General features: G+C 37.8%; 3 protein-coding genes across 4 annotated transcripts; 1 reads left to right on the top strand and 2 right to left on the bottom strand.

Annotated features, from left to right (window-relative positions):
* Window positions 1-3,813: 3,813 nt before the first annotated feature.
* Window positions 3,814-5,077, bottom strand: LOC143573434 (F-box/kelch-repeat protein At3g06240-like). Its single transcript, XM_077058316.1, has 2 exons — window positions 4,763-5,077; window positions 3,814-4,324 (listed from the first exon to the last, which is right to left on the bottom strand). Exons 1-2 carry the CDS (start codon window positions 5,001-5,003, stop codon window positions 3,843-3,845), a joined length of 723 nt encoding a protein of 240 aa, XP_076914431.1. The 5' UTR covers window positions 5,004-5,077; the 3' UTR covers window positions 3,814-3,842.
* Window positions 5,078-9,216: 4,139 nt separating this feature from the next.
* Window positions 9,217-11,760, top strand: LOC143573439 (putative arabinose 5-phosphate isomerase). Its single transcript, XM_077058319.1, has 3 exons — window positions 9,217-9,919; window positions 11,156-11,379; window positions 11,459-11,760. The coding sequence occupies exons 1-3, from the start codon at window positions 9,293-9,295 to the stop codon at window positions 11,613-11,615; spliced, it is 1,008 nt and encodes a 335-aa protein (XP_076914434.1). The 5' UTR covers window positions 9,217-9,292; the 3' UTR covers window positions 11,616-11,760.
* A 4,299-nt stretch (window positions 11,761-16,059) lies between these two features.
* LOC143573433 (uncharacterized) lies at window positions 16,060-17,451 on the bottom strand. Of its 2 annotated transcripts, none has more exons than XM_077058314.1 (4): window positions 17,275-17,451; window positions 17,099-17,169; window positions 16,451-16,534; window positions 16,060-16,271 (listed from the first exon to the last, which is right to left on the bottom strand). In XM_077058314.1, exons 1-4 carry the CDS (start codon window positions 17,375-17,377, stop codon window positions 16,263-16,265), a joined length of 267 nt encoding a protein of 88 aa, XP_076914429.1. In that variant the 5' UTR covers window positions 17,378-17,451; the 3' UTR covers window positions 16,060-16,262. The 2 variants fall into 2 exon arrangements, with proteins under 2 accessions (XP_076914429.1, XP_076914430.1); XM_077058315.1 differs by having other exon boundaries at window positions 16,064-16,268.
* Window positions 17,452-27,513: the final 10,062 nt, after the last annotated feature.

Here is a 27,513-nt window from a genome sequence, read left to right as displayed (position 1 = left end):
ATAGTGTCCGTATCTTTCGATAACGCCTCAAACAATACAAGTGTGGTGTCGCATTTAAGATTAAAGTACAAACCTATTTGTGAGGGTATTTTTTTTCATAGTCGATGTGTCGCACACATCATAAATTTGGCCGTTCAAGATGGTTTAAAGGTTATTGAACAACAAAAAGAAGCTTTCAAGAGAATGTTGCGCCATATATATAGTCATGCGCATAGACATTCAAAATATATTAAAATGTGTAAGGAAGCGGGTCGAGTTTGCTACGAACCCAATTGGGATGTTGCTCATAGATGGAACTCGACTTGCACCATGTTTGAAAAAGCTATTATGCAAAAAGAAAGTTTAATAGAATTTCATAACATTTTGTCGAGTCGTGGAAAGGTTTCTTCTTACCACCCATCGAATTGGAATCTTATTGAATCGGTTACCCAATTGCTTCAAGTTTTCAAAACGTCAACAAAGACTTTATCGGGGGTTTACTACCCAACAATTTCATTGGTACTTCACAATTTGTTTAAAATGTGTTTAAAATTAAACAAGTTGGCGGGAAGAGGTAGACCATATTGTGATATAACGGATACGATGAAGGAAAAATTAAGAAAATATTTTAAAGAACTACCAGCGGTTTTCACTTGTGCCGCCGCTTTAAACCCTTGTTTTAATATTTTTGGAACCGGGTCTTTGATTGAAAAAATTGCAAAAGTGTTGGATTTAAACACCCTCGAAGAACCAAACTTTGGACTAGCCGCAAGTGCCAAATTCAATACTCAACTTAACCAAATGTTTGATGTTTATGTATCAAAATATGGTTCTTGCACGTCACACATTCACGAGTCAATGAGAAATGCCGCTTTCGGCGAAGGTTCATCAAATACGGAAGATCAAGATTTGTATGTTTATAACCAATTGTTTGATGAGTCGAGTCAAATGCAACGTGATAACACTAGTAGTAGCGAACTCGGTCGGTATGGTGGGTCGAACTTTCTACGATCGATGACTTCACAAGAATGTAAAAACTTTGATTTGTTGGCTTGGTGGAAAAGTAAGGAAGATCAATTTCCGATCTTAGCCACCATGGCCCGAGATTTACTAACGGTCCAAGCTTCCACAGTAGCTTCGGAAAGTGCTTTTTCTATAAGTGGTAGGGTGATTTCGATAAGGAGGACTCGACTAACACCAAAGGCGGTTGAGATGTCGATTTGCTTGAAAGATTACTTGGATGCGGCGGAGAGATGTCAACACATACGCTCACTCGAGGGAGAATTAGATTACGAAGCCGAAGTGTACGCGGACGAGGTTGAAGCCGGATTGACTACCCCAATGACCGAAGAAGAAGCCGAACTAGATGAACTCTTACGCGATAGTTCTAGTTCGGGTTCGGGCTCGGGTTCGGACGAAGAAGATTAAACGCGATCATCAAGACTTAGTAGTGGTGGGCATTCGTATTTAACCAGTTATGTATGTAACCGTTTGTTCCAAGACTTAATCGTATGATGTTTTCACGTATTTAACCAGTTAGTAGTGGCCATTCGTATTTTCTACCATTTATATGTAATTTTGAACTTTAAGAAGAATATGTTTGAAATTATTCCTCTGTTGTCATGAATATTTGGTCACATTTGCATTTCATATATTAAATTGAACTAATGCAGCAAGGTACTGCATATTAATAAAGGTACTACATATGCATTCCAAATATGCATATAGCATATTAAAGGTACTGCAGCAAGGACCATTAGTTCAGCAGAGCAAAAAGGTAATATAACCATTCATCATAAAGGCAAAAAGGTTAAATGGCTGCAAAATTTAAACATCAGTTTTAAAAATCGGTTTTATAAATCAGTTTTAAAAACCGGTTTTAAAAAACCGGTTTACAAACCGGTTCTAACCGGTTTGTATAGGTTATGAATATTTGCCTTCTGAGACCGGTTTAAACCGGTCCCGGTTAAAAAAAACCGGTTTTTTTGTTACAAAAAAAAAACGAACCAGTTTAAAACCGTAACCGGTTTTCAAAAAAAAACCGCTTTGTACACCTCTAGTTGCAGCGCCTTCCTTTGGGGACCGAAAATTTATCATTCACCTTCCTTTGGGGACCGAAAATTTATCATTCACAGTTTTCAAACTCGTTTTCTCTCTCCACTTTAACTATTTCATCTATTTGTGATGGTCAAAACATGTAAAATTAGCGGTCATCGTGTCAAATAATTCTATCAAAAGTTTTGTCGGCCGGAGGGTTCGGTGACCCCCCGGACCCTTCCATGGTTCCGTCCCTGTCAATAAGCTTGATGTGTATTTGAAAGATAAATGAAAAATCATGCGTTTTCTTGTGAGCTTTGTTCTATCATTTCAAGTTGACAGAAATGAATTAGAACCACTTTAAGAACTTTTTCTCTCCAATCAATTTTAGAAATCAAGTTTTTTCCCCCAAACGCAAATCACACGCTCGTCTACTCCTAAATTAGATCAATAATATATCTAACAATGCCAAATTTGAAAACCGCTCTCCTATGCCAAAAGACATGAACCTACACTGGTAAAAAGTTTTTGGGTTGTTAACTCATAAAACTTATTTTATCCAATGAATTCAATAGCTTAAGAAAACTATAATATATAAAAAGTGGTCAACTCAGGCTTTAGCTCATTTGTGAGGATCTGCCTTATAATTGACATCTTGTATCAATAGGGATTATGAGCTTTAATGTTATGAGTTCACATAGTGATAGCCAAACTTATCCCGCTACTGCATATATATATGAAGAGGTAGGTCCCAGCAGAGCCCAGTTGGACCCGCAAGACTCACCTGAAAGAGGGACGTCTGCGCAGTTGAACCCGCAAGACTCACCTTCAACAGGGACGTCTGCGCAAAGGCTAAACTCGCAACCCCTTGAAGAGGGACGTCTGTGCAGAAACCAACTGGGCCTGCAGGACCCACCATGCTCAGAGACGTGACGTCCTTACGCGCAGTACGCAAGCTGTTCCCGCAGGAAAAGCCTCCCAATGGTGAAGTACTCCGCCTGTTCCCGCAGCTGCGGATACAAGCCATCAGGGAAGGCTACCTGCGCAGCAAGGCTACGCGCACAAGGCACTTAAATAATTCAGTAATGTCACCTGAATGAGTGAGCAAGCCGGGAACACTCCCGCACAAAGCCGGGAAAACTCCCGCCCAAATAAGCCAGTCCGTACGATACTGGAGGATCTTTTGTACTGTACCTGACGAGGTATGGACAAAAGATCTGACCAAAGATACGACAGCTCACTGACAACAGTATGACGAGCAGCACGCTCTTGTACTGTATGTCACTATTAGCCGCTGCCTATTCACCAACCTGTCGGAGGACGTGCATAGCCTGCAATTGGTGGAACAGGAATAGTACACAGCCGGCCTGGTCACTATCAGCCGCTGCCTACCCACCAACCACCAGCATGGCATGTGCGTAACCCACAGTTGACAGAACAGGAACACTATTCAGGCGGCTGTACCTGCTTGGAAACCTACCTTCGGCTATAAATACTCCAACACATTGGAATGGTATCATCTTATCTCATATCTCATATCTTGATATATTACCTGATATCTGCTCTAGTCATTCTCTTAATATACACTTATATTCAAGAGCAATCGAGTCTGATTCTCACGCCGGAGGGTGGTCACAAGGAGGTACCCCCCGTTCTCAGTGACGAGCTCACGGTGTCTGTTTTGCAGGTTATCAGAAGAACCATCTTCACCGGATCTAACCCCTCGTGGGAAACATCTATTTAACCCCCAGATTGTCCATAATCTGCCCGGGGTCGATTAGTGTTTCTTCAATATATATACAGATCTAACATATAACAACAAACATCTATTGATCCAACTGATTAGTCAAAATTAGTGACTCCATGTATGATCCAACAAAGAAGGACTGTATGTTTCCATATATACCAAGGCTCTTCACATTCCCAGTGCAATCAACGAACACTAATTCATGATTCTTCAATGCCATTATCATGTCCTCGTTCATCCTAAACCCTACAACCCTTAACAAGCCCGGTAACCGGATAACATACAGCTTCTCCCATGATCCCATCACACCATACTCTTTCATCACCCATACACCACAGCCTTCTTTTCCCTTCTCCATATCATACTCGAGCACCGTAAGCTGCCCTTTACGGATACTAATCGACAAATTCAAGACGTGTTGTCGAGCTAAACCATCTGGCAGTGGCATTTCACTGAACACCTCATGGACCAAATCAAACGAAACGATCAGACAACGAGGTGTTGCCTCAATTTGCTTCTGACAGGCGACCCAATGTATGGCCCCACTAAAGCAAACCTGAGGTTGAGCAATAACCAAACTACTGATTAACCAAAAACTGAATTAATCGAAAAACAGTTACCCTCGGTTAACCAAACCATTCATATTTTTTCATAAACTTCTCACTTTTACAAATCCATTTCATGTTTAATAACTCAATTTCATGTGTCTTATGTCATATGCCTTAACTTTTGTATTTATACCTCAATTTTATGTACTTAAAGATTTATTTATTGTATTAGTAAGTCCACTTTATACTAATATTTAATTAATAATGCCTCTATTTTACTTAATTGTTTATATACCACAAATTAGCCAAAGTTTGACGATGGTTATATATTAACCGAAAACTAAAAACCTACATAATAACAGACTAATAGAACCGATTAACCGAAAACACAACCAACAACTTGGGTTTCGGTTTAGGCTAATAAACAAACAGAGCAGGTTAATTACCTGAGACCAAGTGACTTGAATCGTATTACGTGGACGATTATGTAGCATTCTCCATGCACCTGATGCGAGTGAAAACACCTTAACCAACGGTGGATCACTGATCGTATTTAGATACACAATTCTAACAACCTTAGGATCATTCGTCACCGGGCAAACACCAAAGCCTAGCCACGTTTGTTCACAATCCGGAACCGAAAGGCGTACGGATTTTCGAGTAGAAGGGTTCCAAAGAAGAACCGTATGCATGGAATCAAATAAGTCGTCGCTAAAACAAACCACACCGTCGCAATAACCGACAACCCTAAAATATGCAGTCTTGCTGGCGTCAATATTATTATTAAGAAAATGGAAACCTAAGGTTTGGTCGTGGTAGTGGTGTTTTGCTATGACGTATTGTTCGGTCTTATTGGTTCGATCATAGTACCTGATTAATAATAACTGGGACGGATGTTGGTTAATTGGAGGTGTTGGGAGATGAACGGGGGCTTGTGATGAGGGTGTTCCATGATTTGGAGACGGTGCGGGATTTGACAAGGGAATTCAGAGGGAGACGTTTAAGGATTTGGAGTTGCAGGGGGATAATTATATTCAGACATGATGTTAATTTTGGTACCATTGATATGACATGAAAGAGAGAGAGGAAGGAAGTCGGTTTATACTTCATACGTGGCGGTTGCACCAACCACCACCTGTACCTGCATTTTTTTTCTAATATACTTTTGTATACAACGTAACATGGGTAGGTGGTTAAAAGGAAAACTTTTAAAAACCACTCTTTTATTTGTACGGGATTTGATTTATAAATTTGTAGCCGGTTGAATATGAATATCGAGAGGGGTTCAATGACTCTTTAATTGAACAGTCTGAGTTAAATAAAAAGTTCATAATTTGTATATGAAATTAGTTAATTATAAAAAATTGTAAATAAACCAATATGGATTTGCATATAACAAAAATGGTTGATTACCGGATAATCAATAATCGTCTTTACTTGTTTTCATTTTATCCGCTACGTTAAAAGACATTTTTAAAAAATATAGGTCGCAAAAATATCAAAAATCTTCTGGATTTAAAACCGGCGGTACAATGTTCTAGTAAACCACCCAAAAATACCGACCTCTAAATACCGGTAGCCTTACGAAAATCTATTATAACTGATTTAACCAGACGTTACGTACTAGGTTTTAAAATACTGGTTAAAGGTACATATGCTTTTTATCATGATATAATTGGTCTTTTTTCATCAGGCGATTGTACGACTCATATAGGATCATATGGCTTGTATAAATTTATGTTTTGTAAGAATTTCCATACAACTCGTATGGCATCAGTATGACTCTTATAAACATATATAGTCGTATGGCCCTACATGACTTCAATTTTTTATGGTGTAAATGTCTAGTTTAAAATGACTATCTTTCAAAGTTATGTTTAAGCCGTATATGTTCCTAACGACTAGTTTAAAATGACTATTTAATCATGTTATATTTATGCTTGTTTTATTCAATGTGGCTTGACCACTTGTGTCAAATAATTAACGAAATTCAGCATCGTCTCAGATAATTATATCAATTTTACATCAAAACAACTAACTGTCGGAATATTGTATTGCGTGAAATAGTTTTCATCGTGTGAAACGAGGAGAATTTTGTACGACCCAAATAATTTTGCTTTTATAGAAGTCATATGACCTTAGTACGGGTCATATATCCATACAATTCGTATAAAAGCCCGGTCAAAGACATGTCTGAAATCTTTGTAAGGTGTTAGATACGGAAAAGTCATGCGAGTCGTATAACTATATACAACTTGTATAGAAGGTGTCTACAAAAGTGGGAATGGCGTTTGAATAATAGGACCCAATTAAAAAAGTGGAAGTCCATTAGGAGAAAACTATACGGTTAATTAGGCCAAGGTTGCACTGACATGCTCTCCTTTCGCTGTTTGGAAGATTTTCTTAACTTCATGAAACCAACTCATTTTGCTGGTTTACTTTAGAAAATAAGCAGCAGAGGCCTTCACTTAACGAAATGACTCAAACCCAAACTTGAAATAAATTCTCCTGAAATAAACAAAAGCTTTTGTATAAAAAGATTATTTTAAAGTTTAACCAATGAATTACTAGTCTTAGGAATAAATTCTCCTGAAATAAACAAAAGCTTTTATATAAAAAGATTATTTTAAAGTTTAACCAATGAATTACTAGTCTTTTGAAGTCCCATTATATATATATATTCAAAATAAGCACAAATCTTTTATCAATTATGAAAATAAAAATGTCGAATTGGTTAATTCCCTAGTAACCCGATTCCTCAATAGTTTTACATAAATACTACACATAAACAAAGTCAATTGAATTATTGAAGTAGACGAGCAGCCTAGACCTATGACTGGCGAATATATTATTGTCTAATGACAATGTACTTTTATTATTACATTGTCTTTTTATTATATGACCAGATCCGAACACAAAATTCTGATGTCAGGTAGTTAGAAATCAAATACCGATAACAAAAGAAAAAAAGAAAAAAATAATACTGACCCTAACTCTGTCACTATTTTTATATAGCCAAGTACTCCAAGTGTAAGTTGAAAACAATGGTTAGTTGCTTCTTGATTTCATAAATGTAAAATTGAAAAGGAGATTGGGTTTCCCACAATTAAACAACCAAATTAAATTATCCCACATCCATGATTGTGGTTGGTTAAGAGTAATAGTCAATTGTCAATGTGACATCAACAAAAGATATTGCTTTCAGTCTTAGAAGCGGCATCTTTTGAGTCGCATAACTCCCACCTAAATTTCTACTGCATGTTGATGCATAATATTCATATGATAAAAAAGCAGATGTGAGGTGATCATCAATACTAATTTGGTTTCTTGTATGTTAGCTCCCATAATATTTACCCAAAGAACGTAAAGTAAAAATAAACCAATAATACCTGTAATTTTAAACATTTTATTTCATGTAGAACTGGTAGATGTAAACGTTCAAATTTTAGCCAAATAGTTCATTAATGGTTTCTTGATACGTTGTTTATTTGATAAAGGAATGCACAAGTTAAAAGATACAACCGCGAACAAGGGACTCAATTGATCTATGTTTCACAAACATTTGTCTATGACCGTTTGTTAATGCTCAACTGTTAGGTGTTGCAGCAATTATTTGGTCTCTTACCTAGGATTTTAAGAGCTGTTACGATCATTCACATCCCTTTCAGTAGGCAGGAAGGGTGCGGAAGCTACCGTTTCTAGATTGCAAGCAAGCTAGCGAGACTCTCCTAGTAGCGAAGGAAATGGGCATTCGGGAAGCGACTAGTCGCTTCTGGCGAAGCTTCTTAAGATAATGGACCATGAATTAATTACTAATCAATATGGAAACATACATTTTCCAATTTTTTGATCTTTTTGGTTAATAGTTAACTCCATAACAAATGTGATAACCATGCATACATCAATGTTTGATTAAAATGGATTTGCTTTTGGTTATGCTTTTTAACACACATTATTTTTGTCAATTCCTTTGGAAAAAATAAATTTACATGCATACATATTATTATTATTAACAACAAACACCTAAACACTCGGGATCATCTTGACAAAGAGATCACAATTTTATTAGAAGATTAAAACGCAGTAACCCGGGATCATCCATTTCCTTTTTCATACGCACCCTCTCAACGGAACCATCACATTTTTTTAAGAAATAATCTATAAAAGAATGAAACTCACAGTTAACTACAATTTCAAACTTCTAATTCGTCAAGTTCATACCGATGTCAAAGAAACATGAGGAACATTTTATTTTCTTAAAAGACAATTTATTCCTGTAATTAGAGGTGCACAAAAATACGGTTTTTCTAATACCCAGCTAAGAGTTATGGAATCGGGTTCCGGTATGACTGGATATTGGAAAATCGGATATTGGTCATACCTAAGTCGGGTTCGGATCGGGATATTGTATCTAAAAACCATACCCTATGCACCGGGTTTGGGTCGGGTATAGAACCGGGTATTTGAATACTTAATTGACGGGTATTGAAAAATAACCCTCTTTTCGGGTTCTCTCAGGTATTTTTCGGGTGTAGATTGAGTTTTTTAAAGGCTTACACTTTTTTGGGTTTTTCCGTGTAATTCGGGTATAGATCGGGTATTTGAAAGCTTTGATTCCTGGTACGGAACTGTTTCAGGTTTCCTGGTATTACCAGACATAAATTGAGACCGGTTTCAAATACAAGTTTTACTCCTATCCGTATCTTACATGTAGAACCGGGTACGGACTCAAGTATTAAAAACCATTTTTCTTCTCTACCTATAGGTAGGAAAATATCATTAATCATTTGGAACCATTAAAAGATTATAAAAGAGTATTTTATTTAGAAAAAAAAGGATATGGAAAAAAAGGAAAGTGTCGGTGCATAGCTGGTTCACATGATATATCTTTCTGTATACTATATATATATATCCATCTCCGGAAAACAACATTCTCCGTCCAATTAAGCCATCTCCGGCGAGCCAATCATATCAAAACGTAATGGGTTCTCTTCCACATTACATCTCGGATCAAAAAGACATCGATCCAGACAAGCTGAAATCCTTATTCAAATCCCAACAGCAATACCTCAACAATTTCTTCGACAGACTCGACCATTCGCAGGCCCATCTATTCACCCAAACCCTCTTAAACTCCACCGGCACCATCTTCATCACCGGCGTCGGCAAGTCCGGCTTCGTCTCCAAAAACATCTCCCAGACCCTCGTTTCTCTCGGCATCAAGTCCCAGTTTCTATCCCCCGTCGACGCTCTGCACGGCGACATAGGCATACTGACTCAACACGACGTCCTTGTTATGTTCAGCAAGAGTGGCAACACGGAGGAGCTGCTGCGGTTGGTCCCCTGTGCCAGGGCCAAAGGGGCTTATTTGATTTCGGTTACGTCGGTCGAGGGCAATGCCTTGACGGGTCTGTGTGATTTGAATGTGCACTTGCCCCTCGAGAGAGAGTTGTGCCCCTTTGATCTGGCGCCAACCACATCCACGGCCATCCAGATGGTGTTTGGCTGCACGGTGGCTATTGTCATGATGGATGCCAAGAGCTTGACCAAAGAAGGCTATGCCGCCAACCATCCCGCTGGCAGGATCGGCAAGAGTTTGATCTTTAAGGTCAGTTAGTTAGGGTCTGATTTCGGTTGAGGCGTTTTGTCAAACAGTTGGTGTGCATGGTTAATTTAGGCTCAGTATGACAAGAATTAAATAAGTTTTATTCTATTTCATTGAAACTTTCAACTTCAACATGGATAAAATAGAAAGCTAAAACGCATAATTTCGTTGACGTGTTTTATCAAACAGTTGGAGTGCATGACTGAATTGATCGAAATTATAAACTGTTGCTGGTCAATTCATTCCATCTGATTCATCATCGTACTCAGTATATCCCACCAATAGCAATGCTATGGTAGGGTCTGAGGAGGGTAAGATGTAGACAGCCTTACCTCTATCCCATAGGGATAGAGAGGCTGCTTCCGGTGAGACCCCCGGCTCGATAGTAGTTTTGCATCAAGCCTTGGACATAAGGCACATAGCACTCAATCATCGGGACACCGGCTGATCGGTGCATGTGCCCTTGTCTTTCGGCTATCAACGCCACCACATGATGCCTGATTAACCTTCCGCCACTTTTAACGTTATTTTCACGAGATTAGTAAAATAACGTCAAAATTAGTGCAATTTTACTTTTGCCCACCCGAGGGTTCACACATATATACATTATATGCGCGCACCGCAAGCAGGGCGTTTCATTCCATCTGATTGAATTCTGCAAATACAAACTTCTGTTGTATTGGTTTTTGATCCTACAGAATCTTGATTTAGATCTGATTTTATGTAGTCGATTTCATTCGCTGTCTATTATTATATGTTTCCGTTGATGAGTTTATACTTTTATATGGTGATCAGGTCTGAAACTTAAAACTTGAACATGGATTCTTGATTATGAAACTTCAATGGGTTGAGTTTTAGTTGTTGTCAAAATACAATCTCATTGAGGCGTTTTATCAAACAGTTGGAGTGCATGACTGAATCAATCAAAAATATAAACTCTTGTTAGTCATTTCAGCCTCAAAATGCCAAGAACTGAATAAGTTTTGTTGCATCTGATTGAATTCTACACCAAAATCCAATATTTTGTTGTACTGGCTTTTCGTTGTTCAAAATCTTGATCTGGCCAAGTGGCCAGCTTTTGAGGATTAAGTTAGATCTAGTTCTTGTTTTTACAGTTTAAACATGAAGCCATGTTTCAGATCAAACTGGTTTGTAGTTTTTATAAATTTGAAGAGATCAATTATATTAAATGTTAATAGAAGCAATAATAACGAGTATTTGATGTGTTTGGATTTGCAGGTGAAGGATGTGATGAAGAAGCAAGAAGAACTTCCGGTTTGTAAAGAAGGAGATCTGATAATGGATCAGCTGGTTGAGCTAACAAGTAAAGGATGCGGTTGCCTTCTGGTGATTGATGATGATTACCATCTCATTGGGATGTTCACTGATGGTGATCTCAGGCGAACACTCAAAGCTAGCAAAGAGGGCATCTTCAAACTTACCGTTGGTCAAATGTGCAACAGGTATCCATCATGTTGTCTTTGTTTATTGTTCAAATAATGTTGCAAATAGTGTGTGCATGACGGATAATAATTTTAATAGGAACCCGAGGACTATTAGTGCAGAAAGAATGGCGGTTGAAGCAATGAAGAAGATGGAGGCTCCTCCATCCCCTGTTCAATTCCTGCCTGTGGTTGATGAAGAAAACCGAGTGATTGGTATTGTGACATTGCATGGACTAGTGTCTGCTGGTCTCTGAATCTGCCCTAGGTCCTTCATTTCTGTAATGTTTTTACTGTGTAGCTTATAAGAAAGATTAATCTTTTGTTCTTTATACATCATAAGTTTGTATTACTATTTTTCTTTTTTCATTGTTCCTGTAGGATTGTATGTTTTGCTGTGTAGATCTATCTTGTTTGTGTGTAACTATCGTGTTGCATTTGGGTGGTTGTACGCGTTAAAAGCTGTTATGTTAGTCGGACTCGGATTATGTTAGTGGAGAATATTTGAATCAAACATCAATACAAACTGGTTATTCAGTACTGAATGTGTCCTGAACAAAGTAGAACACTTCTTGGCGGTAGTAAGCTCACCTTGATTGGTGTATATTTGCAAAATTGCAAATTATATCATTTTAATGAGAAAGGAACAAAGCACTACAGCACACACAGCCACAGGCCCACTATAGTCATGTTTTAGGAACCAAAACAAGGAATATTGTTTTTAAAACCAAAACATTTAAAAGATACTTAATAAGAAAATCAATCAAGTAAATTCGCCTTCTTTCGTTGATCCTTTTCTGTTAAATGTATTAAAACAGATAAAACTTTGTGAATTTACAATGAAATTTAAATGATTTCACATGTTGTCACAATTTGTATTCTACATTGTCGTATGAACTTGCATCAATTCACATTTGATGGTTACATAGTGAATTATGTCAAAATGAACTGATGTTACTACACATAAATTAATTCACATGTGAAATAATATTAATCCATATTTAAACTTGCTAAAGAAGTCAAAAACATTAGACTAGACATTGTTTGTGACATTGAGATAAACATTTCATTAAGTAAATAGGTGGGAAGGATTCAACTCTTGTCATAGATTAGCAGCATTTTAAAGAAAAAACTTAGAAAAAAGGCACAACATTTGTTAGAGCATTCTCAACCCATTTTCTAAAGTTGTCAGGCTCATATAATTTAGGGTAAAGTTTAAGAAAACCATCAAAATCACCTCTCCAATTCATTCCCTATTATATGGATGAGTTATATGGCAACTAGAGTAAATCCTTAAATATAGGGACTCATTTTTTATCCATACCATATAATATATCACATATCTCCCAATCACCATTTACTATATAATAAGACAAAAGAGAAAAAAATAATAAATAATAAATTTATGGATATGAATAGGAAATAGAATGTGAAATAATTTTGAAAAATGATAGATAAATTTATGAAATTGTGTTTTTAGCTAAATTATAAGGAAAACTATATGGAATGGGATGTGAATGCTCTTACAAGTTTCATGTTTTTCACACGGAATGATGGACAACGTGAAAGCAGCCAATGGAAGGCGGTGATATCAATGCCCATATCCGATTCTTGGTAGGATGTTAGCTAATAGGAATTTTTACGTCAAAAAGCGGGCTAAGGGCAAAAACACTTGCAAGGGCGAAGCTTGCTTGTTGTCCGGGGTGTCCCCGGTCGCCCTTGTTTTTTTGTTTTGTTTAGTAGTGTAATTTTCGGTAATTTCGCCCGAAAATATTTATAGGTACCGAGTCCGGTCACCTCTGAGTACTATTGGTTACCCCTACAATTTAGCCCAAACTTCACCACCGAACATTTGGCATGGATTTAGACTGGTAATGTCATGATGTTAACCCACAACTTATCTTCCTTTGATCCTTCATTTATACAGGGTTCTAAATTCATCTTCATTGTTGTTGACTTAGCTTCTTTCATTGCCATTGACTCAAGTTGCAAATGAAAGGGGAACCACAGATGGGGGGTTCATAATGTTTGCGATAAAGATGGCAGTGGGTTGTTGGTGATGTCAATGGACATGGAGGTCATCGCTTGTATTCGGTAAACAAATTGGTTCTTTTAATAGTTGAACTTGTGTTTTATGTGGACATTTCTATCTTTTTGAGCAAGTTAGATTAACTGGAACCTTATAATTAAAACAAGTGTAAGATTGAGAAGTGTTACTGTCAGGGCCGGCTCTTGAGGTGTGCGAGCCGCACCCTCGTCCGAGGCTCATTTTCGGTAGAGGGCACAAAAGTTTTAAACATATGCTAGTTTTTTCTAACATTAAGAACTGAAATTGGTCAATGGCTTGTGAAATAATGAGAAAAGGAGAAAGAAAAAAGATATAACAAAGAAAAAAACTCGCCGGAAAATTTTCCGATGGGTTTGAAGTTGCAGCGGGATGCATGTATGTTTTTAAGAAGACAATAATATTAATTTATTGTTATTTTTGTACTATAATTTTGTATAAGGAGTTTTCCTCTTATCCACGGCTAATTCGCCTAAAATACGTTGGTAATACTTGAAATGTGGCACTCCTTATAACCCAATATCTCTCCTGGGAACATAGTATAACAATTTGGGATTTGTTTAAGGTGTCACACAAAAAAATAGAGAGTATGTAGTCACTGGCATGTAATGTATCCCAAACATTGACAACTTTGTGTCAAAACTTTTGAGATTTAATTCACTAATGTAATAAACTTGATGAACATGTGTATAACAATGTGTCTTAACTCATTACAATTTAAAATAGGGTGTGTAACCTCTTGGATTGATATAACATTGAAATTAGTTTTAAACTTTCACAGGTTTGTTTTGTTATTGCAATGTGTTTTGATGCACGGACCCATAGTTGTTTTACAAATCATTATTTTGTTTATTGGTGTCCGGTTTAACTGCAAACCACCCACAGAACACAGTGGTTCCTGGAGGTGATTTAGCCGGTGATTCTGGTCCCTTGATGTTAACCGAGGTTTCTTGAGCCTTTAAAAATCCACCTACCTACTTCTAATACAATAACTTACCCCAATACTTACTGCTTGTATTTTGTATAATCATATTTAACTATCTGTAAAAACGGGCTTTTAAATCGTATAATATATATTATAAGTAAACGAGACAACTCATTAAACATATTTACAAATGTGAAGTTGTAGGTTCAAATCCTTACATATGAATGTGAAATTTTGTTGTTAAAAGAGAAAAAACACATTTACATATACCAAGAGGCATTGGATTTAGCTAGTGTAGTGTTATTAATTAAAGGTGATAATAAAAAAGATATAAAAAAGTGAGAAGGCACCAATTAGATGACATGCAGAACTGATTCCATTCAAACCCTAATTTCTATTCAATTTAAAAAAAGTAAAGACAATAACAACAAACTCAGAACTTTAGTTGGGGCACAATTCCCATGCATCTCCCAACTCACTCACCCTACACCTTTTAACCTTGTGGAATCCGCCACCCATCCACCACACAAACACACAACATGGGAATGAAAGGACACCCACAAAACAACTGTGGCGGCGGTGGTAGCGGTGGCGTTGGGTGGACGATGAAAAAGAAAACAGCCATGGTGGCAGTGGCAATGATGGTTCTGGTGGGAGTAATGGGAGTGATGGTGGTTCAGAGAGTGAGAGAGAGACGATTGTTTAACCTTGTTATCAAAGACAAAGATCGCCAAATTCTATCTCTTAACCTTCTCTTGCAGGTTAGTAATTTCATACTCTTTATTTTCATTGACAATTAGCATTATCCTTGTGAACTTTAAACAAATGTGTCAACTTTGTGCAGAAAGAAAGGCAATATGCAAAAGAAAATAAGAGAAAGAATCAAGACTTGAATGCAAAACTATTCTCCCTTAGAACCCAAAAGGTAGAGCTCAACAACAAGATAATGGAAATGAGATCCACCATTGGTTCAATGAAAGATGAACACCGAGCTCTAGAGTTGGCGATTGACGAGAAGCAGAATGAGATCAAACACAAAGAATCTGAAATCAAGGATTTGAAAACCAACCTCCAAACTACACCTAGTAAAAGGTCTATGGATCCTATTGACCCGCCAAATCATCGAGTCAACCAAACCGCTAGAGGTTCATGGTTCGGTCAGTCGAGCAATACGCAGAAACCAAATCATCAAGGAATCATAAACTCGGATGTCAAAGTTCAGAACCCTAAAGATGAAGAGTCAGTAAAACTTAATAATGCAAAGATTGAAATGTACAGCACCACTAATGGGACACTAGCCACAAAGGAGAAATCGGATTCGGAAGAAAATGGAAACGAAAGCAAACCCGGAAGAAGGTTCTTTATTGGAGTAACTGAAAACGGTCAAAGTGAAAAAAGTCAACTGAAAGCAACCCCGGACGTGGGCTCAAAAGTTGAGGCTGACAGGACGGATGACGATAAACTATTGACAGAAGTTAATATGAATTCCTCCAGGAATAGCTCAGAAGAAAATCAAGATTACAAGGAAGAAACAGAAGACTAGAAGAATGAAAAATTTAATCATATGTTTAGATGGTGTTCTGATTAGAAGTAATTCGTATGTTGCGTTTATTTGATTTCAGATACTGATGAGTGTTGAATTTCAATGTAATTTAGTGTTGTTCAAAACTATCAAATCTACATTCAAGATAATAGCAAATCCTGACAACTGAAAGGATGGTTTTTATTTATTCAATATATGATGTCTTAATGCAATGTAAGATGAAATAGCAAAATATAAAATTAGAATCTTGAAAATAGGTCAAAACACTTGAGGAACTCAATTTCAAGCAAGCCTTACATTGAAGCATTCAAATAACTTATTAGCAAAAAGTTTCTGCAGCAAACTTCAACCTCTTAGTTCACTGCTTCCATCTATTTCTGTTACACAAACAAGAGCAATTATGTAAAGCATGATCCTTTAGAATCAAACAGTGGTGTTTAGTGAATCAAATTTGTATCTTGTTCTATAACATCTCATTAGAAAGTTAAGAAAACAAGAACAATATTAATGGTAATAAAAATATGGAGCAACAGATAGATTTGAAGAAACTGAAGTATACCTCTTCTTTCTTCTTGCCACCTGAAAACGCCTTGTATCCACCAAAGATTGCCAATCCCCAGCCAGTTAAAGAGATGATAACAAACTACAAGGAAAGAAGTTTAAACAATCAGTAAAATAGCATTTAATTCGTTTTATATTAGATCAAATGCATAAAAAGATACAAAGTTAAAAACTACTTATCTATAATAAGTCACAACAATAACAAAGGTCTAACCCTATCAAAAAGTAAATCATAGTACAATGTATGTGCATATCCAATGAATCAATATTCTTAGGGCTGTAAACTAACCAAACGTTTGGTGAACTGTTGAGCAAAAAGTTCATTTGTTTAATAAAATAGCGAACATGAACAAGAAAATTCCATTCAATTAACTAAATAAACGAACACAAACAGAGGCCATATTCGTTCAATTATGTTTGTTTACGTCTGTAAATGTTTGTTGGCACTGACCATTCTCAATTAACCAAATCAAATAAAACATGTGTTCGTGAACCGTTCACAAACAGGACTTGTTCAGTTCAGTTCGGATCCAGCCCTAAATCATTCTCCTATATCATTTCAAAACCCTAAATCAATCAAAAGCCTAAACTAAAATAAAACAAAACATAAAGAATAATAATAATAATAATAATAAGAGAGACTAACATGCTCTTCCTTCCACTTAGAAGGACTCATCGGATCCTTCCAGAAGTCCACCTTCGGAGTTCCATGAGGATCTGCAAATTAGGGCACCATCAAATATATATTATTATACATAATATATCAAATGACGATTATATTATAATAACAAACGAGTTAGGGTTTGTTTAAAAGAAAATTACCGGCGGCGCCAGCTAGACCACGGCGCTGAACGAGAGAAGCCGATCTAGAAGAAGAGAGACGTAGAACGTTAGCCGCTTGACGAGCCGCCAGAGTTGTAGCCATTTGAATCGATGGGTGATTTCAAATTAATTGGGGGAAGAAGAAATGAAAGTGTCTGCGGGTCGAATGGAAATGGAGATGAAGATGCGGAAGGATGTCTACATGTAAGTAAAACGATGTCGTCTGGAGTTTAATGTATTATTATTGTGAATTGCACCCTTTAGTTTTTTCCTATCATCCCCTTTTCTTTTATCTACTCTCCATTTCCAACATTCTAATTTATATGTCAAACATTAAAAAAAAAAAACTAAATAACTAGGTTTGTGACTAGTGTTACACACAAGTGGAAAAACAAATAAATGAAAACAATTCACTACAGAGAACATATTCAACCAACACAATCATTTGAAATACGATTTTACCAAAAGGTTAAACATTTATATTGTTTACATATTAGAATATCATAGTTAGAAAAAGTTAATATACACATAACAACACAAAACCATTAGAATGCATAAACATGTTGTTATCATGTTAGCCAACCATCAATTTCTTCAACATTCAACCCAAACAAACTAATTTGCTTCATAACCTGGAAATAAAAAAACAAAAAAAAGCCTAACTAAATATACAATTAAAAAGTTAACATAATTAGTAATGTTTTTCATTTGACCATTAAAAAACTTTTTAATCACAAATTTATTACCCGTAGGATTGTTTAATGGTATCATTCTACTTAATCTAATGGCAAAATTATACAATTAAATAATTGTGTAACCTAATGGTATTCATAACCACATAATTGTGTAATGTAATGCTAACATTCTATAAAAAAAACAATAGTTACACATAAACAAACTTCAACATATCTATTATCTGTCTAGAATTTAACAAAATTTTCAAAAGGCAATTTTATACATGTTATACAATATGATGCATATTATATAGACTCTATTAATCTAATTAATCTGATAATACCTTATTCTTATGAACTTAAAGTATACCATTAATATTATGGAATGTGTGTTACCTTAAGTTTCTTCTCCATCCTCAAAATCTTTTGGAAGATTATCAAAATCAGATTCATAGTTAGCACATTCTGATAACCATTTCACCTTCTTACTAAAGCATCCATGTAATCCCGTCAACCATTTGGACTTCTAGTTGACTTCTCTGACTTTTTGGTGGTGATGACTTTGGTGTAGAACCAGCTTCTGATGGTTGTTTCTCTGCTGAAGAATTAGCCTCGGTCTTCAAAGAAGAAAATCCAAGATTATCCAGCGATAGTCCTTGCAAACGAAGATGTGACATAAACATGAAAAACGCAAAAAAACAAGTGAGTAGACTCGAATACTTAAAAATAAAACAAATAGCACGTATGTAGCAAGTAAAGTCTAATCAAAGCTAATAACGCAATCGCCAAGAGATCCTCGGCAACGACGCCAAAAACTTGATGTGCTAAAATATAACAAACCACAAAATAAAAGTCAAGAAATAAAATGAAGAAAATTCCATCCCACATTGACGGAGGAAAGAAAAGAAGAGGCTTCCACCATGGTATGAATAGGAGTGTAAGTTCTTGTACCGCATCGCTAGATTATAAAACTAGTGAGCTCTTTATAAGAAAGAAAACTCATATGTTAATACTATTATAAGACAAATCACACCCATTAGTCCTAGCGGAGGGTGTGAAGCACCCGAACGCGCAAGGGCACGACCGAAGTGCGATGGGCGCAATGTGGCGCTTTGATGGCGCACTTTGCACTTCGCACGCTCGCATCGCCGCTTAAGGGTCGCCTTAGTATTTTTGTGGAAAATTAAGAATTTTAATAATCCTCCCATCGCAATACGCGATAGGTTTAGATCAGCCTCATCGCGTTACGCGATGATGTGTAAGTTATCCAGAAACATTGCGGCGTAGCGATACGCGATGACCTATTAAAGTAACACATCGCGTATCGCGACGTGGAGGTTATGCAGACGAGACACGTAGCATGCCTAGGGCTGACTTGGCAAGCTACAAGATTCTTCGCGATACGCGACGCCCTTTGTTTATGGCAATCGCGTATCGCGACGGCTTTCAAAATTTGCTATAAATAGGTTTGAAACAGGACATTCCTCCTTGCACCAAAAATCTTTCTCTCTGAATTTCCTTATATTATATATATATATATATATATTAAGAAGATAGTATAATACCGAGTGTCGTAGCGATATCCTATCCGATCGAAAGAAACTTATATACGCGAATCCAAAAGCTCTGCCTATTAAGGTAAGACATTGGGCCATCGTGTAAAGTTTTGAATCTCATGATTATCGTTATGATTATTGGTTTTATACTAATCTAGATATACTACATTGTGTTTAACCTAGGTGCTTAATACCAGGAAGCGTTCTTTAATTGTAAACTTGCAAGGTGAGACATTCGAGTTTTTGTACCACTCACATTTGCGTGAGACAACTGTTTTTCCGACACTGTCATGATGATTTCAAAACCTATAAAACTCATGGCAGATGGTCTAAATGTTTTCAAATATATTTTTAAAGCATTTTAAATACATTACAGTAATTAAGTCTCTGTAGACTTACGGGATGGTTACTATCGGTATTGTGGGGTTTTGTATACAAGGCTTGCCTACTAGGCTATTACACGTTACATATTGGAAAAGTGTTAGCCAATAAGTAATATGACCACAATCATAGATACGGTCGAGTGACAAGTACCTTTCGGAAATTTGTAAGCAGGCAGGTGTAAAAACATCTTAATGTTGTAAATGTAAAATGTTTCATTTACGAATGAATGTACTCACCGGTATTTCTTGCTGATCAAATATTTTAAACATGTTTCAGGTGACCTATTAGAGACAAAGGAATTATGCCTACGAGCTTCCAGCTTAAATAAGTGGCTTGTCACCAGAATAAAGAAACGTGTTTTGTAAATTAGGGTTTATCCCTATAAAAATTATGTTTGTATCAAAATGGATTAAATTCTCAGTTTATTATAATAACAATGATGGTGTTTTTATAACTCTGATCATTTTTCCTAACTACGGTTCTGATGAAATATTCCGTTGCAAAATAATTTAATAAACACCGATACCACTTATCACTATTCACGGCTTCCCTCCTAGTGTATAGGGGTCGGGAGCTGTGACAGCTGAAGTGGTATCAGAGCCACTGGTTTAAGTATGGGTATTTTAATAATACCTAATCTTAAAATTGAGAGTTAGGAAATACATGCATTAACCTATGTGTTAACCATATATATAAGACTCTAACCTGATGGTTGGTTAATTTGTATACAGTTTAGTTCGTTTATTTCTTAGTTTTAATTGTTTATTGTAGGAACTTCGATACTTCATACATGTCTATTGTATTTCAGGTCACAAGCGTTAAAGGACTCTATTTGGACATGTTGTGACACGGGATGAAGAACCGGGACGTCTAGCACGCAAAACAAGAAATATTAAAGAAGACTGCCGGTGACATGGCCCATCGCGATACGCGATAGGCAGGTTTGAAGACCCATCACGTATCGCGATGGGTGGTTTAATAAAGTTTGACTTCTGTTCCATTGCGATACACGATGGACAAGTGAAGACCCCATCGCGTATCGCGATGGGGTGTGCAGACGGGAGATTAGGGTTTTAAAGTTATTTTTCATAAAACTCGACCCTAACTTCGTTTTGAACACAAGAGGTGATTTCCAGAGTATTGATATTTAGTATTGATGTATATTCAATCGGTTTAGGTTTACGTTTATCAGAATGATTAGTTTGTCGGATGCTATAGTAATTGCTCATAGGGTTGTTTTACTAGATTGAATACAACGAAGCACACAATTGCCCTTAGTTGAGTCACATTGGCAGGGACCGTTTGATAACCAGTGCCGTGTGTTAGCGATTGTTGGTGCCTAAGGTTTAACTTGTTAATCAGTCTTTACTCAGTCTATGATAATTAATCAGTTAGGTTGCATGAGAAACTGTTTAATTACATTCTTGAACCCTGGGGATGAGTATTCTTTATTAATTTCTTGAATTCGTGAATTTGCTTAATCAATATTTAAACCAACTTATTTGCTTGTGTGATCAGCACTAAAATCTGCTACTTCATAATATTAATTTTGTTACACGATTTGCATTGACCACCTACTCCTAGTGGATACGATACCTTACTTACTCTATCTATATAGTTTAATTATGTTTTTGAATGACTCAAATGACGGTCATCAAAATGGCGCCGTTGCCGGGGAGTTAGTGCACTTCGTGTTTTTCGTGTTAATTGATTTTTGTGTTTACTTTAATTAGTTTTAGTTTTCATTTTTTAATTTAAATTTTATTTTTCTATTTTACGCGGGGTGTGTTTTTTGTGCAGATAACAAGTTTATGCACACCCGTCACTCGGGCAGATACTCACCGCAAATTTTCGAGCCCGAAATTGAGAGAGTAGCTCGGCAGAACCTCGGAAATGGAAGATCAGAACCAGAACCAGAACCAAAATCAAAACCAGAACCAGAATGAAACCAGAACCAAGACCCACTTCCAGAAAATAATGCGTTTCACCTAGATAACATGCCACCACCACTAAATTTCTATCACCAAAACAACCAGAACAACTCAGCTCGTGTTTCTAGAACCCGAAACCGAAACCTTAATCAGGCTGAACCGTCAGTCCCACATAAAACTGCTAAAAAAGTTCTTACGAGTGGCTTCTTTTGGCCATCATTGTATAAGGATGCTCACGAGTTCGCGACACACTGTTTAAAGTGTCAACAACTCAGGAGCATTTCTAAGACGGATGAGATGCCCTTGAACCCGATCCTAGTTGTTGACATTTTTGATGTTTGGGGGATCGATTTCATGGGCCCATTCCCGAATTCACACGGTAATTTATACATCATAGTGGCTGTCGACTATGTGTCTAAATGGGTTGAGGTGAGAGCCACTAGGACGAATGATCACTCGGTCATTTGCAATTTTGTTCAAAGTGATATATTTTCTAGATTTGGAGTCCCCCGAACCATCATAAGTGATGGGGGATCTCATTTCAAAAACTTTAAATTTGGAAAATTGCTTAAACGATATGGTGTTGATCATAGGATTGCAACTCCTTACCATCCATAAATGAGTGGGCAAGTTGAGGTTTCCAATAGGCAAATCAAACAGATTTTACAGAAAACTGTTCGGACGAACCGAAAGGATTGGTCAATAAAGTTGACCGATGCTCTATGGGCTTACCGAACCGCATATAAAACGCAATTGGAACCATTCCTTATAGACTTGTGTATGGAAAGGATTGCCATTTACCGGTAGAAATCGCACAAAGAGCGTTTTGAGCTACTAAAAAAGTTAACATGGATTATGATAATGCAGGTAAGGCAAGGAAATTGGGGTTGTGCGAGATTGAAGAGTTGAGAGACGAGGCATACAATTGTGCGTCCGCTTACAAGGCAAAGATGAAGAAGGTTCATGATGCCAATATCCGGTTGAAGAATTTTAAGGTTGGCCAAAAGATTTGGTTGTACAATACAGGAATGAAGCTCTTCCAAGATAAGTTAAAAAAGTAAGTGGACAGACCTGTATTCGGTTGTTAGAGTTGGAAACCATGGCCAGTACGAGATTGAGGATTTTGATGATCATTTGAGGCAAGTGGTAAATGGCTATAGATTGAAGCCATATTTGGAGATGAAAGATATACACGAGATGGAAAAGGAATCGGTGAGTTTCATTTGACTTCACCGGTTTATGAAGATAATTGGGTTCGAGGCACTGTTGAGCTGTAGACTTTAAATTCAGCGCTTAAGGGAGGCAACCCAGGGTTTGTAAGTGTCTGTACAGTTTGTTTTCATTTTGTTGAGTCTTGTATTAAGTGTTCTTTCGAGTTTTGTGCAGCAAACACCAAGTGTGGGGAAGTTTGTTGAAGAGTTAGAAGTTCTTGAAGTTCGGTAAGAGTTTGGTCAATTATACGTCTTTCCAGGTATGAAAAAATATGTTTTGAGTTCGGGAACGTGTTCAGGGTAATGTCGAGATGTCGAAAAGTGGTCGGGTTGGAAAATTTCTGGACCCGATTACGCAAAAAACTTTCTGTTAACAAAGCCCATCGCGATACGCGATGGGCTCAGCAACTCCTCCATCGCGTCCCATCGCGTATCGCGATGGAGATGGTGTCCCTGACGTGGATGACGTCATCGCGATACGCGATGCCGTCTGTCCAAACCCCATCGCGTATTGCGATGGCGTCGAAACCCTAATTGCCATCCAATTGGGATCCGATACGCGATGACCATTTATTTGACCCATCGCGATACGCGATGGGTCATAAAAAACCCGAAAAAAAATTATATTATATAAACGGTTCTTCTTATTCTTTCTTTCTTCTTCCTTCTTCTTTCTTCTTCTTCACATCTCCTTCCACCTACCACCACAGTCACCACCGTCATCCTCTCACCACTACCCATCACCATCCTCCACTATCACCACCGCACCACCCTCCATTCCATCCTCTATCCATCAATTTCACCCACCCACTGTCACCACCCCACCACTGCCATATACCAACTCCGTCACCACCATCACTCTTTGACCACCCACAGACACCGTCCACACCCTCAATCACCACCGCTGTTCCACCATACCCTCACCACCCCCGTCATTACCACCAGTTACAGATCTCCACTGCCGTAACCGACGTCCGGTCACCACTGCTACTACTTCTGATTAATTTTTCATTAGCCCGACATCGAGGTACATTTTTGTATGATTGAATTATCTCGGGTTTTAACTTGTTATTGTTCGGGTACTGGTTTACGGGTAGTAATGATTATTTTATTGTACGGGTACGGGGTAGGTTGAAGATTTTGACACTTGTTTATCTACCGGGTTTATTTTGTGGGTTGCTTTTGTGATTATATTGTCATGTTATTGGGCTAGTGTGTGTGACGGTTTGTCGGGACAATTGTTCAGTTATTATTTAATGGTTAGAAGTTTGAAAATTTGGTTGCTAGGTTAATTGAGGGTTATGAGTTTGTTTATTGAATGTCAGTTTTTATTAAGCATAACGGTGTGATGAATCGGGTTTTTGAAGTTCAAAAGTTAAAATCATTATTTTATTATTAAATAAATGATAGTGAATGTTTGATTTTTAACGATCATTTTGAACTTGAATTGAGAATATTTTATTAATGTGTTATTCTAAACCCGATTTGTCACGTAATTCATTTGTTTTACCGACAGGTTAATTGTTTGGTTTGTACGTTATTCGAGACAGTCTGTCAGTTTGTTTATTTTGTCGTGTCAATTTACTGATAGTTGTCTTTTTGTTAATAGTCGAGTTGAGTCTTTGGTGAGTTTGTTAACCGAGTCTAGGAGATGCCTTATTAGTTTGAAATTAGTTTGGATTTGACTTGAAAATTGATTTTACCGTTTTTAGGGACAATCTGGTATTTAGAAATACGTGCAGAGTGTCCCCGAATTTTTTGGTCATTACTTATTTTTATTTTATTATTTTATTATTATTTTAATATTATTTTATTATATGTGGGACGGCTGCGACCAAAATGCTATACGGTCGTCACCATAGTTTGACGTATCTAACTTGAATGTTTGATTTTGCAGATACGTCTGACGTACCACGTTCTTCTCGCACCGTTGGGCGCAAGAGGCAGAGGCCTGAGGGCGCGGGCCGCCGTGGCCCCGTCGCGGCTCCTAAGGGTTAGGCCGTGCCGCATAGCCCGATTCAGTAGCACCTACCCCGAGCCATACAGTACGATGGTCAGCAGTTGCCGATTACTCCTGACATCGATCCAGAGGATATTATGGATGATGGACGCCGACTTCATCAGGTATTGAGGTTTGGGATTATGACTGACGAGTATGCCCTACTTACCAAGATTCAAGGTATGGAGTTATTGCGGCATAGGTCTTTTGATTGGGTGTTATTGGGTACTTTGGGGGCGGAGGCCAGGTTACGGGGGATGATATAGGATCGGTGGTTACGAGTGCTCGAGTGTGACTCGACTTCGTATGTCGAGCTTACACGCGAGTTCTACTCGACGTTCCGATTTGCGGCCACCTATTTCAACGAGCCGCATGTCGTGTCGTTCTCACTCGGACGACACGTGTATGAGAAGTCGGCCCAAGATTTTGTTGTGGCTACTGGCTTTTATACGCGGGAAGATGTTCAGACTCCCGCGTTTTTGCAGAGCTTCCATGGTTATACTATGCATTCACAACGGGACCGACAGTTTTGGCTGACTGAGGCTCAGTTAGCTCAGTTTTGGGAGCAGATTGCGGACGGGGCCCACTCGAGCTCTGTAGTGGCGTCTTCTATTCGTGACCCCATCCATCGGGACGTGTATCGTATTGTTTCTTTCACTGTTGATGGCCGTCGTTCGGGCCGCGATAAGTGTAGAAACTTTGATCTGTTGTGCCACCTATCTATCATCACTGGCAGGGAGGCCAACATTGCGACGCTGCTCCTCATATCGTTTGGTAGAGGTCGGAGTCTACCGGGGGCGACGGCCCAGTTAGCGTTGGGCTGTATATCACCAGGATTGCATAAAGTCTGGGGGGTTTTGACAGATATCAAGTTGCGTTCTTCACCCCTGGACCAGCCACAGTTGCATTTGGGGTGGATGAGGCTCGTGGGGCCGGGATTGTCGAGATGTATGATCCACCGAGGCTCATACCGGTGAGAGAGGGACCACAGGTACCAGCACCTGCAGGATCAGCTGCTGTCACATCACTACAAATGGGGATCCCGACACATAGGCAGCGTGCTCCGATCCCACACATTATGCGCCCTCAGTGGCAGCATCCGTTGAGGCAGGCATCCTCGTCCTCATCACAGCCACCACCGCAGTAGCTTGTTACGCTAGATATGATATATCAGCAGCAGCTGGCGATGCAGCAAGAGCATATGGCACAACGGGCCTACCTGGCCCGTCATGATGATTATTTTTTATTATTATTTGTTGCTTTGCAGGTACCGCTCCCATCTTCATTGACTATCACAGTGGAGTAGCCTGTGGACCCGCAGGACGGTGCAGATGACACTCCGCCAGCACAGTAGATTTTGGTTACCTTTTTTCTTTATTTTGTTTTTATTCTCATGGTTTGTATAATATTAATATTATATTAAGAATATTGTATGGGTAACTGGTTGGACGTATATGTATTTATATCTTTTGATGTATGCTGTGTTTTATTTATTTGCAAATTATGTTGTAACCAAACTTTATGGGTGTTGTTCGCTATAAACCTTCACGAGACCCCACTCGTCCTCCCGGGCTACCGGGAGGTTTAAAGGACTTGTTGCATACGTTAAATGCAATTGTGATTCCTACGAAAGTGAGTTAGGTCTTTTAACGTTTTTACCTTGTTTAACGAAATTTTTTATGAAACGACTTAATTCGGCTTGGTAATTGTTTTAATAAAATTAACATAAATTCATTTTCATAACTCTTAAAAGACCTATGTCTTACACTTGTGAGAAGCTTGCTTCTACATGTCTCGAGATTTTGCAGGTTCGGTTGTCAGTTTTGGTACTTGGTTGAGACGAGAGTATACGAGAGTTCGCGAGCCGACTGGTCCTTTCTAGTCTCGTTGATATCAGGTGATTTCGGTTTCATAATATATTTTGTTTTTATTAGTTTAAATGTTAAAAGTGTAATTGTATAATTGCTAGTAGAACCATCACATTTGAGCCCCGAGTTTTAATTTGTTTAACAGTCAAAAAGTCAATTTCAACCCCGTCCCTCAAATGTTTATTAATTGTTTAAATATTTTAACATTGAGGACAATGTAAATCTCAAGTGTGGGGATGGGGGAATTTGAAAATTTTAGCCCGAGAGGACCTCGAAGAGTGTTCGGAAATCAAAGTTGTTAACTGTTAATTATTGCCATTAATTCCAAGTTACAGGTTTCTGGTCATGGTTGGTTTTTCAGCTTCTCTATAGTCTTACTCACAAATGTTTTCAAAATGAGAAGTTGAAAATGGGGTCGTTTAGGCGGGGATAACGAGTCATGGGGACATGTATACATGTTTATGTCGGTAACCTAATTCCTTCGGTACATGTGTGAGTTTGACCTCATATATATAATACACATGTAATATATAGTATACACACATGTCATTTGAGTGTCTTCATCGAGAGTAACTTGGTTGTCTCATGGATTTCGAGATCTTAGTTTGGCATGAAT

The sequence above is a fragment of the Bidens hawaiensis genome, unplaced genomic scaffold, assembly GCF_021521415.1.
Source record: "Bidens hawaiensis isolate Kalapana, Puna unplaced genomic scaffold, B.hawaiensis_p1.1 tig00026425_1, whole genome shotgun sequence".
In the NCBI taxonomy this organism is placed as follows: domain Eukaryota; kingdom Viridiplantae; phylum Streptophyta; class Magnoliopsida; order Asterales; family Asteraceae; genus Bidens; species Bidens hawaiensis.
This window is presented reverse-complemented; position numbering and strand designations above follow the sequence as displayed.